At 38.8% G+C, this 16,319-nt stretch overlaps 1 protein-coding gene across 4 annotated transcripts in view; it reads right to left on the reverse strand.

Moving 5' to 3' along the window:
- LOC132295347 (uncharacterized) overlaps nucleotides 1–16,319 on the reverse strand; it is a 78,190-nt gene that overhangs the window by 16,045 nt on the left and 45,826 nt on the right. For all 4 annotated transcript variants that reach the window (XM_059793575.1, XM_059793574.1, XM_059793573.1 and 1 more), the window contains 3 exons: nucleotides 1,442–1,552; nucleotides 918–986; nucleotides 642–785 (listed from right to left, as the gene is read on the reverse strand). In XM_059793575.1, coding sequence (XP_059649558.1) covers nucleotides 642–785; nucleotides 918–986; nucleotides 1,442–1,552 — 324 coding nt within the window. The remainder of the gene's footprint in view (nucleotides 1–641; nucleotides 786–917; nucleotides 987–1,441; nucleotides 1,553–16,319) is intronic.

Consider the following 16,319-nt stretch of genomic DNA (forward strand, 5'->3'; position numbering starts at 1 on the left):
ATTTCTTATTACTTCATTCCATGTTAGTTTTGGTTGACATCTTTATCTGACCTTCTATATAAACCAACATTCCTTTTCTCAGAGTCGGACCTAATGGTTGCTAAGTCTAATTTATCCATCTTTATCCTAATGTCTCTTACACTTTGATTATCTCTTCTAGTCACTCCTAAAATCCATCTTATCATTCACATTTCTGCCACATGAATGTGCTATCATTATTTCTTCTCTTTTTTCTTTTTTTACCAGACTCATGTATGAAAGTGATAGGGCAAAAGTGTCATTCTGAAGAATGATTCTAAAAACTAACTAAAAGAACAGTATGTTATATCCAAGATATTATGCACCAGATCTGTAGTAATAAGTAATTCTCAATTTTTTATATTGTGCTCATGACCAATTTTATCCTGGTCAAATTCAAATATATATATATATATATATATATATATATATATATATTATCAACGTCATAGCAAAATCTTGGAAGTATTGTATCATTTATCAAATTGTTTAAATTGATATAGATTTAAATTGAATTCTAAAATTCTACAAAATAGTCATCCCCTGGCTATTATCAGAATAACTTGTATGCCTCAAACATGAAACAAATATAGAAATTCTCAAATGGTTCTGAATCTACTAACATGTGCATGAACAAGATGTGGTTCAATGTGCTGCTGGAACATTGGAAAAACTGTCATCATAATTTCATTTTGGGACATAAAGCACCCAACTCTGCTTTTGTCCCTTTGAACTCGAGAAATCAGATGTGAATGAACACCTCCAACCTGTTTCCAAACAAGCAGTTAGTTCTTACCTAGTATAAATCCTCATCAACTGATACCTACCTAACAAATAAAGTTAATCAGCAAAAATGGAATATAAAGCCTCAGCAATTGAATGGGAAAAGTCATCCTTACAACTGCAATCCACAAATCAAGTGATTTTCTGATATCAGGATGCAAAGCATAAACCCCTTCGAAAATGACCTAGACAGATTAAACAGTAATATTTTCAGGTATGAAATATTGAGGAGTCAAACAGGTAAAGCATGACTAGTTCATAAAAAACTCTACGGTGACATAGTTTGACATAACCAGATATTATAGAATCTATTGATCATAAAATTATATAATTTAAAAAAAACAAAAAAAGAAAAAAAATCTTCTAGCTCCACTGCTTCATCAAGCTAATTTCCTTTCAAGATCACAAAGCAATAGACTGAACTTCGTTCTAAATATAGTGATTTTAATTATGAGATCCATTAGAAAGAAAATCAATATCAGAAGAAGATGCTTCAAGTGACTTCAAGCTTAAGTAATTAATTGCCTCCAGGGCACCACCAGTAAGCTCTCTGCTATTTTTTCACACTATTTTTAGTACTTTACATTTACAATGAGCAGTAAGGACTAAGGAGCAAGCTATTGAAGTTGTCATAATGTACCACTCCACAATCTTCAGAAACTTCAAGATTTTTTAAGCCACTCCGAGCTCCAGTCTCCAGATCAAATATAGGAACTTCTGTTCTTCGACAATTCCTTATGTCATCAATATTCTGCAAACAGACCACAGAAATTAGATTTCCAATATGATAAAAGGTGCGGGATAATAACAACAATAACAAGAAACAAAGCCTTTTTCTCCATTTACTTTGGGTCAGCCACATGAATGGTAGGAAGAGATGTGGAGTTATAATACTCTCTCAATTCATACACAATACAATGGTGGAGGCTCCTTTATATAGGAGAAGAAATTATGAGAATGAAAAGAATTAGAAAATAGGAAACAAGGAGGATTTTTCTCCACTGATTCCTCTAGTAACACCAAATCTTCAATAATAGGAAACAACATCAATTACTGAAAGATTTTCCTCCATAGATTCCTCCATTAAATCTTCAATACTTCCCCTCAAGTTGGAGCATGAATGCCCAACTTGCCATTGAGATGACGAGTAACAAGTGTGAATGATAAAGAGAGAAGAGAGAAGACGAAGAACAATGCTACCGAATGCACCGGCAACCCAAACAAGTCGATAAAAACCGTTGGAGACATGGCAAAGACAAAAGCAATGATACCGAACACACCGGGAGCCCAGACAAGTCAATAAAAACTGTCGGAGACACGGCAAAGGCGAAGAATATTACTGCCGAACAAACCGGTAGCCCAAACAAGTCACAAATAGCACCGAGAAACCCTTAGCAACATTTGAGATGACGAGTAACAAGTGTGAATGATGAAGAGAGAAGAGAGAAGACGAAGAACAATGCTACCGAACACACCAGCAACCCAAACAAGTCGATAAAAACTGCCGGAGACACGGCCAAAACAAAAGCAATGCTACCGAACACACCGAGAGCCCAAACAAGTCAATAAAAACTGTCGGAGACACGGCATAGGCAAAGAACATTATTACCAAACAAACCGGTAGCCCAAACAAGTCACAAATAGCACCGAGAAACCCTTAGCAACATTTCAGATGCTAAGGGAATACCCCAAAATAGGGGTCTGAACCTATGATAAGAAAGAAATTAGACTCTGATACTATGTTGTAAAGCATAAAACAGAAGTGAAGAGATAAATAAAACAAGTAGTATGCACAGATATTACGTGGTTCAACCACTAGCGCCTACATCCACGGCACAAAGAGTCCAAAGGACTACATCACTTTTATAATACTCTCTCAATTCATACACAATACAATGGTGGAGGCTCCTTTATTTAGGAGAATAAATTATGAGAATGAAAACAAATAGAAAATAGGAAACAAGGAGGATTTTTCTCCACTGATTCCTCTAATAACACCAAATCTTCAATTATAGGAAACAACACCAATTACTGAAAGATTTTTCTCCACTGATTCCTCCATTAAATCTTCAATAACTCATATAATATTGGGGCTTATGTGTAATTTCTAAAACTTTATTAGTATAAATAGAATGTGATGGAAGGATGAAAGTATCCCTTCATTCTTTCTCTCTTTCCCCATCTCTCTCTCTTTTTCTCTCATCCTCTTTCTTCTCTTTTTCTTCTTCTTCTTATACTTTACTCTTGATTTGATTATATCTTAAAGTCAACAATCAGTTCCATATTCATGACTCTATTTGGGATGGATTCTTGCTGCGACATACAACTAAGAGTTGTTCCAATTCAAAAATCAAATTAATTCAAGTTTTGTTTCGTGATATTTGTTCAAGCAAACTTTGGAAATAATCTGAATTTAAAGGAAGTGCTCAGAGAGTTCATGAAAAGATGCTCTTTGCTGGAGAAAGAAGAATATTGTGCTTTGTTCAAGTAAGGAAAAGAAGAAAGAAAGGATGGAAGGCTTTACTTGGGTTCCTATTTGATCGTGGAAAATTGCATCAAACTCGAGGGTGAGTTTTCTTCAAGGGGGAGGGACTGATGCAAATCAGTAAGGGTACTTTAGTTAGGATTATGGCAGTCAATGGTGCCTTGGAAAGTATCTAGTCAAAGTCTATTTAGTAACTAATTATGATATGGAAATCTGAAATTGTTATGGGAATAGTAGAAGTCATTATTAATGCTTTGTGGGTAGCTTGAAAGTCAGTCTAGGAAAAGTAAGTGTCGTTAATTCTTGTCTTATAAAAGGGATAACCCTCTTATCAGTTGTAATCAAGTCTTTATCAATATAATTGAGTTATTATCAGAGTTTATACTTCTCTAAGGCTTTCCCCCAGATTTCCCTATAAAAATCTAGGCTCCGACGGTGATTGGAGTATTTCTGATCTTTCTTACTGTTGTAAGAAGATGTGTTTCTTTTTCTGTTTGCTTCAGGAAGTGAGCTGTGGGACCAGAGGGATGGGTCTCTTGACTTAATGGTTTGGGAGGGAGCGGGTTGGGTGCGATTGATCCCCTGGCTGTGGTGCGCCCAGAAGGGATGGGGACGAGTACTATGGGGCAGGGAATTGTTGATTTAGGTAAGCGGTGGGTGAAGGAGAATATCGGTGAGAGAGAATTGTTGGGTGTCTCTTTTGAGGGAAACAGAGAGCAGGCTTTACTGATTCTCCTTGAACGGCAGAGGGGAGAGATGGGGAGTTGAGGGGGTAAGAGGAAGAAGAATCCCTCCTTGTGGAGAGGGGAGAGGGAGGTGAGAAATCTCATCTCTTATGTCAACTATGAGGGGAAGGAAGGGTTGGTGAGGGAGAGGGGAAGTGAGGGTAGGGGGCAGGGGAATGACATCATTTCCTCATGAAGCTCCTAATTATTTCTTGGAATGTCTGTGGTCTCAATGATCCAGATAAGAAGGTGGTAAAATTGGCGATGAGGAAGTGGGGGGCACATGTGGTATGTTTGCAGGAATCGAAGGTTGCTTTGATGACGGATAGGGTGGCAAGGAGTCTTTGGGGAGGGAAGTTCGTATAGTGGGAGGCGTTGGATGCTTTGGGGTCTTCTGGGGGCATTCTTGTCATGTAGGATAGGAGATGAGTGTCGAAGGTGGACAGTTGGAAATGGAGGTTTTGTACTTCATGTGCCTTTGAGTTAGCGTGTACAGCTGTTATCTATTAGCTGTTAATGTATTAGCTGTCAATTTAATTGTATAGTTGACTTACCTTGAATAGGTCTGTATATTCTGTATAAATATCCTTGAGATATATGAAAGAGAAGTATCTTTTCAGCCATTTATCAATTTGGTATCAGAGCAAAAAAGAAAGGAATTTCCGCTGCTTTCTTTTCTTTTCTTTTCTTCTCTTTTCTTTTTTAACCTTACTTCTAAAGACCTGCAACAACCGTCAGCTATCTTCTTTGTGCTGCTGCTGCTTGTCTTCAATACCTCTTAGCCACGATCCAGGGCAGCCAAAACAACCACTGATTTTTCCTCTCTAATCGAGATTTCATCTGACAGCAAGAATTCCTCCATGATGACTATTCACGAAACTTCTTCTCCCATTCCTATTAAATTGGATGGTGCTAATTATCGTGTTCGGTCTCAGATTTTAGAGATGCATATTGCTTGCAGACAGAAAAAGGGGTATATCACAGGGAGAAAGGTTGCACCTACAGAGGATGATCCCAACCTATGATGAATGGGAGGCTGAAGATGCCCTAGTCAAGTCTTGGCTTATTAATTCCATGACGGTTAATCTGATGTCCCATTTTGTGCAGTGTGGAACAGCCAAGGAGGTTTGGGATGTGGTAAAGAGAAGTTATCTTGATGTCTCTGATTCTTCTCAGGTTTATGAACTGATGAAGAAGTCCTTTCAATTGCGTCAGGATGGTCGGCCTCTTGTAAAGTACTACAATGAGCTGAACTCAATCTTCAAGGAACTTGATTATCGAAAACCAAATGATATGACGTATGCAACTGATATTGAGAAACAGAGGAAGCGTATTTCTGAGGATCGGGTCTATATGTTTCTTGCAGGTTTGGATCACAGTTTAGATCAAGTTAGTAGTCGAGTTCTAGCTACCTCTCCTTTACCAAGCCTAGAAGAAACATATTCTCTAGTTCGTCGTGAAGCACAGAGACAGGTCACCATGGTAATAAAGGATCACTCAGAGGCCTCGGCTCTTGCTGTCCAAAAGAGTTCCCGACCAGCTCCTCCTTCTACTGACTTTACTTCTCGTCTCTGCACTCACTGCAATAGTACGAGACATACGGTTGATGTTTGCTGGAAGAAATATGGTTATCCGGAGTGGTCCAAGCTTAAGCAAGCTGAGAAGAAGAACAAGAAATCTGCTCAGGTTGCTATCACCGACACTTCTCCATCTTCTGCTTCTCATGTATCTCGAGTGTCTTCTCAAGGAGGTAATTCTGGTTTGGCCTTTATTCTACTGCTTCTAACACTTAGGTTATTGATTCAGGGGCCACTGATCATATGACTAGTAACTCTTCCATACTTGACTCTCTAATACCTTCACCCGTTAAGTCTGTTCAGGTTGCTAACGAGACTCCTATGCCAATTATAGGGGCTGGGAATGTCTCACTTTCTCCTACATTCTCCATGTCTTCAGTTTTACTTGCACCTAATCTCTCTAACAGCCTTCTTTCCATTAGCAAAATTACCAAAAATCTTAATTGTTCTGTAACTTTTCATTCTACCCATTGTGTGTTTCAAGACAATCTTACGAAGATGACGATTGGCATTGGTAAGGAGAGAGGAGGTCTTTACTACTTGGAGAAGGGGGTAAGGGAGTTAAAATTTGAACCTAGCCGTGGTTTTCAAGTAGAGAGAGAGTCTGACAGAGAGAAGATATTTTATGGCATTGTCGTTTGGGACATCCATCTTTCTCTTATTTAGAACGTTTATTTCCTAAGTTATTTTGCAATATTTCTGCTTCTAGTTTAGGGTGTGAACAATGCATTTATGCTAAAAACCATCGTGTTCCTTTTAAAGTGAGTTTCAATAAAAGTCCTATGCCTTTTTCATGTGTTTACACAGATGTGTGGGGTCCTTTTTCTACTCCTTGTGCTTCGGGCCATAAATACTTTATATCTTTTATTGATGACTGTACTAGAGTGAGTTGGGTTTATTTGCTAAAATCTAAGAGTGATGTTATACATGTTATTCCTCAGTTTTACGAAATGATTGTCACACAATTTCATGCTCAGGTTCAGGATTTCCATTCTGACACGGTCATGAGTTTGTGAATCAGTCTCTTACTGATTTCTTCAAACAACATGGCATCCTCCACCAGACAACGTGCGCCTACACTCCACAACAAAACGGCATAGCAGAGTGTAAGAATCGTCATCTCTTAGAGGTGGCTCGTACCTTATGCTTTACTATGAATGTTCCTAAGCGTTTCTGGGCCGAGGTTGTCATGACTGCTATTTTTCTTATCAACCGAATGCCTTCTCGTATAATTAAATATCAAACTCCATTGAGAATGCTATCCCGATTTCACTCTATTCCTTCTACACTAAATCTTTGTCCTAAGGTTTTTGGTTGTGTATGTTATGTTCATATACATTCACTTCATAGAGATAAGCTTGACCCTCGTGCTCTTAAGTGTGTCTTCCTTGGTCACTCTAGTTCACAAAAGGGCTATAAATGTTTTCATCCTCCTACAGGTAAATACTATGTGTCCATGGATGTTCAGTTTTGTGAAAGAGAGTCTTATTTTTCTGGGGATGTATCTCTGATTCCTCTTCAGGGGGAGATTAGTAGTAAGGAAGAGGAACGGTTATGGCTGGAAGAAAAGAGGTTGTGGATTTCAGGTAAGGGGGAGGATTCAGCTGTTATGAAAAAAGGAGAACCTTTAGATACTCTTGATCACGTGGAGACTGAGTTCGATGAAAAAATAAGTGAAAGACCAGCCCACTTGTTCAAAGAAGTATATGTGAGAAGGAAAAAGGATGCCACTGTCATGCCGCCTCCTTCTAACTCTGGTACTCCTCTTGATGATACTACCATGCCTTCCGTTGAATCTTCTAGAATTAACTCTGAGGTACATGTTTCTTCTCCTTTAACTTCAACTTCAAATATTAATTCTTGTTAGAATGTTATATATATATATAAATATATATATACATGTGTTGGGTCATTATGTAATTACATATAGTTGATAGGGCCCTTGTGTTATTAAGTAAGACTTGTACACTTTATATAAGCACATAGGCTTATTAGGTTTAGTGTGTTGAATACAAGAAATGGTTGCTCTCTCTCTCTCTCATATGATTTTGAACATGGTATCAGAGCAACACGATCATGGGTGTGAGAGTCTGTAATTGGGTTGTTCTTGTATAAGATCGGCATCGTGATTGTGGTGTTGGTGGTCTCTGCCGGCAGTTCCTCGTTCGGCGCCATCATCAGCTGATTGTTCACCGTCGTCAGATCTGCAGCCGCGTTCGTCGTCGTCAAACCTGAAGCTTATTCGTCGTCGTCTCTGCGTTGTTCGTCGTCGTCGTCCAGTTGATGCTCCTATGGATTCAAATACAAAACTTGTGTCTAATGAGGGTGATTTATTTAATGACCCGGGCAAATTTCGTCGCATTGTTGGGAAATTAATTTTTCTCACTATCACTCGACCTGATATTTCATATGCAGTTAGTGTTGTAAGTCAGTTCATGGGAGCCCCTAGAATGCCACATTGGATTGCTGTTCTTCGGATTATCCGATATCTCAAGCAAGCTCCAGGGTTTAGGTTACTATATAAATCAAATGGTCATCTCAGGGTGGAAGGTTTTACAGATGCTGACTCGGTTGGTTCTCCTTCAGATAGGAGATCTACTACAGGCTACTGCACATTTGTAGGAGGAAATCTTGTTACATGGCGAAGTAAAAAGCAAACGGTGGTAGCTTGATCTAGTGCTAAAGCTGAGTATAGGGCAATGGCCCATACCACTAGTGAGTTGACATGGAAACAAAATTTTCTAAAAAAACTTGGGTTGACAGTTAAAGCTCCTACTCCATTGTTCTATGATAATCAAGCAGCAGTTCACATTGCATCAAATCATGTGTTTCATGAGAGGACCAAACATATTGAAGTTGATTGTCACTTCATTCGAGAAAAAATATTACGTGGGAGCATCTCTACTCCATTCGTGAAGTCTAAAGATTAATTAGCTGATATGTTTACCAAAGCATTGGGTCATAACTGGTTAAGAACTATCTGTTCCAAGCTGGGATTATTTGATATATATTCTCCAGCTTGAGGGGGAGTGTTAGAATGTTATCTATATATATATATATATATATATATACATGTGTTGGGCAATTATGTAATTACATATAGTTGATAGGGCCCTTGTATTATTAAGTAAGACTTGTACTCTTTATATAAGCCTACATAGGCTTATTAGGTTTAGTGTGTTGGATATACAAGAAATGGTTGCTCTCTCTCTCTCTCTCTCTCTCTCTCTCTCTCTCTCTCTCATATGATTTTGAACAATTTTAACCCTGTAACTTCTGTAGAGACTACTGCCTTGAATCCATAAGTTGGTGATTAGGGTAGGAGGTATCCTTTTCGTGATCGTAAAGAACCTGATAGGTTGGGTTTCTCCAAATTTTCTTCTAATGTTGTCTATCCTGTCTCTGATTTTGTTTCCTATCACCGTCTATCTAAGACTCACCTAGCTTTTGCCCTTCAGTTGTCTTCTGTGTCTGTTCCTAGTCATTTTCAGGATGCCCATGGAGATCCTAAGTGGAAGGCTGCTATGGTTGAGGAAATGAAGGCTCTCCAGAAGAACTCTACTTGGGAGTTGGTCGAGTTACCTCAGGAAAAGAAGACAGTGGGATGTAAGTGGGTGTTTACAGTGAAGTATAAGTCAGATGGGACGGTTGAGAGGTACAAGGCTAAACTAGTTGCCAAGGGATACACTTAGACTTATGGGATTGATTATCAAGAGACCTTCGCTCCTGTGGCCAAGATGAACACTGTTCGATTTATACTCTCTCTCGCAGTTAATTTGGACTGGCCATTACAATAGTTTGATGTGAAGAATGCCTTCCTTCATGGTGATTTGATAGAGGAGGCGTATATGGATCCTCCCTCGGGGTTTACACCTGAAGGAGGTAAGGTATGCAAGCTGAAGAAGGCTTTATACGGGTTGAAACAATCACCAAGAGCATGGTTTGGCAGGTTGAGCTACTCAATGAAGAAGTATGGTTTTAAGCAAGCTTTGGCAGATCACACTCTCTTCTATAAGAGGAATGGTGATGATATTACTTTGCTTATTGTTTATGTGAATGACATGATTATTACAGGTAGCAACACCAATAAGATAGAGAAGCTTCGGAGCTATTTGGCCAAGGAATTTGAAATGAAGGACTTGGGGGTTCTGAAATACTTTCTGGGCATTGAAGTGTCTCAGTCCAAGCAGGGACTTTTTCTCTCTCAACGAAAGTATACATTAGATCTCTTGGCTGAAACTGGTAACTCTGCGTGTGTTCCTATAGACACTCTTATTGAAGTAAATCATGGCTTAGCTATCTATCCTGATCAGATTCCGACAAACAAGGAGAGATATCAGAGACTAGTGGGGAAGTTGATCTATCTGACTCACACTAGGCCTGACTTGTCGTATGCAGTTAGTGTTGTGAGTCAATTCATGCACAATCCGAGTGACCAACACATGAATGCAGTGAATCATATTTTGGCTTATTTAAAGTCCTCTCCAGGTAAAGGTATTATGTTCTCCAGGCATGGACACCTAGACATTGTGGGTTATACAGATTCTGATTTTGCGGGAGCCAAGTTGGATAGGAAGTCTACTTCAGAGTATGTGTCATTCGTTGGAGGCAATTTGGTGACCTGGAGGAGTAAGAAACAGAATGTGGTATCGTTGTCTAGTGCAGAAGCTGAATACCGTGCTCTTCATTATGCAATTACGGAGCTTACATGGTTGAAGATTCTCTTAAGTGAGCTTGGGTTTGGTCCAAAGAAACCTATATTGATTTTTTGTGATAATACGGCAGCTATTGATATTGCTAATAATCCACTGCAACACGATCGAACTAAGCATATTGAACTTGACCAAAACTACATCAAGGATAACCTGGATTCTGATGTGATAGAGGTTCCTTACATTAAGAGTGTGAACCAGCTGGCTGATATGATGACTCATGGTGTTACTAGTGGTTCGTTTCATACATCACTATCCAAGTTGGGCATGTACGATATCTATGCACCAACTTGAGGGGGAGAGTTAGCGTGTACAGCTGTTATCTATTAGCTGTTGTAATCTATTAGCTGTTAATGTATTAGCTGTCAATTTAATTGTATAGTTGACTTACCTTAAATAGGTCTGTGTATTCTGTATAAATATCCTTGAGATATATGAAAGTGAAGTATTTTTTCAGCCATTTATCAATTCTTTGTGATGGAGAAGGATGGCTTTAAGTGGGCTTTTTCCAGGGTCTACGGGCCAGTGGAGGATGGAGAGAGACGTTCGTTGTGGGAGGAGCTCAGTGTTGTGAGTGTGAGGAGACTGTGGTCCCTTCCTTGGTGAGTGGGTGGGGACTTTAATGTGGTTAGCTCCCCAACAGAGAGATTGATGGGGAACCGGATATGATTCAAATACATGAGTTGCACATGCCTCAACATTACTTTTGGAAAAGAGGGAAAGAGAAATAAAATTGGGGATTTTAGTGATTTATAGTTTTTAATGTTTATCGTTATTTTTTTATCATGTTTTAATTTCAGGGTTATTTTGGTATTTTTATGTAGGGTGGAGGCGCCTTTGTAATTTGAGAACTCGATTTTGAGAAATTGAATATTATCGTTGAGTTTGCGAACTTCCTTTCTGTCTCTTCTCCCTCTTGTTCTTGTTGTTCTTAATTGCTCCGTCTATCTATCCTACCTCTTTCAATCTGATTCTTATCCCTATCCGTCTGTCTTCTCATCTCCTTCGTCTAGCCTCATCTTATCTTCTCATTCTCTTCCCCTTCTTTCTTTCTAGTTACTATAAGTTACTACTTGTCCTGCATCAGAGATCTACAAGTGGGAGGTGGTCTTTGGCTATGATACAGTTCTCAAACCATATTTTGTTGGTCCCGAACTACGGTCGTTTGAGATCTCGGTGTACTTTTTTTAGATTTGAGAATATGTGGCTTAGAGCGGATGACTTCCAGGAGAGAGTTCAGTCTTGGTGGGAGGAGGCTACGGTGATTGGTACCTTGAGTTTTGTCTTGGCTGGGAAGCTTCGGTTCTTGAAGACAGAGTTGAAAAGATGGAACAAGGAGGTTTTTGGGAACTTGGAGAGGAGGAGGAACATGGCTGTGGAAAGATCTAGGCCGAATTGTTAGGAAATTAGTTAGGGAGGATTTTTATGAATTATCTATAGTTAGATAGTTGACTTTTTAAAATATTAAATAATTAGTTCCTATATTATAGGAATTATAATCTGTATATATCTTTTCCTTTAATAGAATTTGTTATACACTTCTATATATATAGGCATGTAAACTAACATATTATATTATTAAGAAAAAAGGGGAATATCATAATTTTATTCTCTTTCAACTTTGTGTTCATGGTATCAGAGCCGCCCTCACTAGGACAGTAAATTACTCCATTGTTCTGCTGATTATCCGATAAAATCAACAAACATTCATCGTTAATTCTGGTCATTTATACCAGAATTATATAAGACTTATTCTTCTATTTCTCTTCATCGTTTCTGGACGATTTCTTTGGTTAAATCTGCAATGTCTGGAATCTCCACCGACGAAGTTTCAGCCGATTCTTCAAATGCTCGAAAATCCCAGATCACTTCATCCGGTTCAGGGGACAACCCAATCCTCCAAATTACCACTCATCGGCTGAATGGACAGAATTTTCTATGGTGGTCTCAATCCGTAAAGCTGTTCGTCCGAGGGCAGGGGAAGATTGGTTATTTAACTGGTGCAAAGCTGGCTCCAAAGGAAGATGATCCAGCATATGCGGTCAGGGATGCAGAAAATTCCATGATATGAACACAAAGGTGAAAGAGAATAAAATTCTGATATTCCCCTTTTTTCTTAATAATATAATATGTTAGTTTACAGGCCTACATATATAGAAGTGTATAACAAATTCTATCTAAGGAAAAGATATATACATATCTTAATTCCTATAACATAGGAACTACTTATTTAAAATTTTAAAAAGTCGACTATCTAACTATAGATAATTCCTAAAAATCCTCCCTTACTAATTTCCTAACAATTTGGCCTAGATCTTTCCACACTCCCCCTTAAGCTGGCTCGAAAATATCTTGCATTCCCAGCGTACATGTAAGATTGTCAAATTGCCCCTTTGGTAATCCTTTAGTGAGGATATCTGCTACATGTTCTCCTGTAGAAATATAGGGCATGCAAATCACTCCTTCCAATTTCTCCTTATTAAAATGTCGATCAACTTCCACATGCTTAGTCCTATCATGTTGGCTAGGATTGTGAGCTATGTTGATCGCAGCTTTATTATCGCAGTAAAGCTTCATAGGCATTGGACTTACGATTTTAAGATCTTCAAGTAATCTTTTCAGCCACAAAAGTCAACAATTTCCATGAGCAACTGCTCTGAACTCAGCTTTTGCACCACTCCTTGCTACAAAGGTTTGCTTGTTGCTCCTCCAAGTAACCAAGTTGCCACTAACATAAGTACAGAAACATGAAATAGACCTTCTATCCGTCACACTACCTGCCCAATCAGCATCGGTATAGGCTTCAATCCTTAGATGGCCGTGGTTTTCAAACAACAAACCTCTTCCAGGTGTTCCCTTTAGGTGTTTGAGAATCTGGTAGACTGTCTCAAAGTGTTCTTAGCCTGGTGAATGCATAAATTGACTCACTACACTCACTGCAAAGCCAATATATGGCCGAGAAAGATAAATGAGTCTTCCAACCAGCCTTTGGAATTGCTCTCGGTTCACCACTTTTTCTGCACTCACTGCCTGCAACTTTAAATTGGGCTCCACAGGTGTTTCCACCAGTTTGTAGTTAAGTAAACTTGTCTCCATAAGTAAATCCAACACATACTTCCTTTGAGAGACAAATATCCCTCCCTTGGATCCGGCAAATTCCATTCCTAGGAAGTATTTCAAAGCTCCAAGATATTTAATCTCAAATTCCTTTGCAAGAAAAGAATTCAAATCCTCCAATTCTCTTATATTATCTCCGGTCAAGATTATGTCGTCCACATAAACAATAAGTATGGCCATCTTACCATCACTTGAATGTTTGTAGAACAAAGTGTGATCAGCCTGACTATGACAATATCCATGACCCTTGATAGCTTTAGTTAATCGATCAAACCATGCTCTGGGTTTCAAACCATATAGTGATTTCTTCAATTTACACACATTTCCAACTCCATAATCATTTTCAAATCCTGGTGGTAGATTCATAAACACTTCTTCCTCTAGCTCACCATTTAAGAACGCATTCTTTACATCTAACTGTTGCAATGGCCAACTCAAGCTTGCAGCAAGAGACAATAGTGACCGTATGGAATTTACCTTTGCTACCGGGGCAAAGGTTTCCTGGTAATCTATTCCATATGTTTGGGTGAAGCCTTTAGCTACGAGTCTCGCCTTGTATCTATCAATATTACCATCAGCCTTATATTTGACCGTGAACACCCATTTGCAGCCTACGGTCTTCTTCTCCCTTGGCAACTCCACAATCTCCTAAGTTTTGTTCCTATCAAGAGCCCTCATCTGTTCCAAAACTGTTGCATTCTACTCGGTATGATTCAAGGCCTCCTGTATAGTTCTAGGAATTGAAACACTAGAGAGATTAGTGGTAAAAGCTCTATAATTTGGAGACAATCTATGGTAGGACACATATTTAGCAATAGAATGCATGGGACAAGAGCGAGTATCCTTCCTAAGTGCAATAGGAATATCAAGGTCATGAGAAAGGCTCTCTTCATTGCTGGTTTCAGAAATTAAAGATGGATTAGAGACATAAATACTTGTTTCATTCAAGTTGCCTTTATCCGGAGAATTTTCTTGGCAGGTAGTAGGTTGATGCTCTTTATTTTGATCCTTCCATCTTCGAGAGTAAACACAGAGCTCAGATTGAGGTTGGATTTGAAGTGGTTCTCCCCATGAAGTGTAGTCTATAATGTTTGACTTAATAGGCTTCGGAGAGGTTGAAATAGTGGTTCAGTAGGTAAGGTAGAGTTTGGTGAAACACTCGGCAATGGTAAAGAGCCCAACACTTCCCAAAAATGGTCTTCCCTCTCATTACTCTCCCCCTAAAGAATATTTTTGGTGAAATAGGGTTGAGTCTCAAAAAAGGCCGCATCCATACTCACAAGGAATTTCCTAAAGGTGAGGTTATAACATTTATACCCTTCCTGTTTAGGAGAGTACCCAACAAACATGCACTTTTCTGCCCTAGGATCAAGTTTTGAACGGTCCCGTGTATGAACATGTACAAAAGCAGTGCATCCAAACACTTTAAGAGGTAATGAGGTGAAGATCCTAATATGGGGAAAAACTGACAAGTAGTTGTTTAGGGGCGTCTCAAATTTCAACACCCTAGTTGGCATTTTGTTGATCAAGTATGACGCTGTAAGAACAGCCTCAGGCCCTCACCCCATAGATATTTAGGAACCCTATAGTGAACATTATTGCCCTAGAAACCTCAAGTAAATAGCGGTTTTTCTCTCAGCTATCCCATTTTGTTGTGGGGTATCAAAGCAAGTGGAGTGATGGAAAATACCATTTTCTTTCAAAAAATCACCAAGAATAGAGTTAAAAAATTCTTTTCCATTGTCGGTTCTAAATACTTGAATCCACGTTTGAAACTGGTTTTCAATCATGGCATAGAACTCTTTCAACACTCTCGCAACCAAAATTTTTTCTCTCAAAAGATATACCCGACACACTCTAGTGTAGTCATCAATGAAAGTGATGAACCACCTAGTTCCAATCACATTAGTAACCCGAGAAGGCCCCCACACATCACTATGAATCAAATAAAATGGTTTAGATGCTTGATATAAGTGAGAAGGATATGAAACACGATGATGCTTTGATAATTGACAAGATTCACATTGAAATAACAAAGGATTTTAATTTTTGAATAGGATGGAAACAAATGTTTTAAGTAAGAGAAACTGGGATGACCTAACCTATAGTGCCATAACATTATTTGACTTTTAACAGAAATAGAAATATCACTACCACTTGCAGCTTGAGCTTGTCCACACTTGAAGATTTCATTATCAAAATAATAGAGTCCATCACTGCCAATCATCTTCCCCGAATATAGGTCCTGAAATTCACAGTGAGAATTAAGAAATTTGACAACACAGTTGGAATCCTTGGTGAGTTTACTAACTGATAAAAGATTGCATGAAAGTTCAGGCACATAGAGGATAGATTTTAAAACAAGGTTTTCTGAGACAACTATAGAACCTTTTCCCTACAACTGGAGACAAACTACCATCAGCAATACGAATTTTTAAGTGACCAGAACTTGGAAAATATGTACTAAACAAAAGTAATAAACTAGTCGATCAGACGCACCAAAATCAATGATCCAAGGTGCTGGATTTAAAGAACTAGTGAGAGCACTCAAAGAGCTACCTTTCAGGGCAAGAGAACCTGAGGAGACACTTGAAACCTGAGTTTCATTCAGTAGTTTGGAGAGATGATTAAGCTGCTCCTTATTGAATGGAGATGTCTCGGTTTCAATAGTAGCTTGCATTCCATGCCCATTCTTGTCTCGAAATCTGCCTACCTTCCAATTTGCTGGTTTTCCATGTAATTTCCAGCATATTTCTTGCGTGTGCCTTGGTTTTTTACAGAAATCACACCAGATTATGGCTTTCTCTTCAATCTTCTGCTGTGGGTGATTTGTTGGTTTTGGATTGACTGCAGCAGCTGCCGTTTCAGTGGCTGTTACATTGAGTGCAGAGTTCTCGCTATT

The sequence above is a fragment of the Cornus florida genome, unplaced genomic scaffold (genome assembly GCF_030987335.1).
Source record: "Cornus florida cultivar Cherokee Brave unplaced genomic scaffold, ASM3098733v1 CherokeeBrave_3.0.0_Hap2_Chr02, whole genome shotgun sequence".
Classification (NCBI taxonomy): Eukaryota; Viridiplantae; Streptophyta; class Magnoliopsida; order Cornales; family Cornaceae; genus Cornus; species Cornus florida.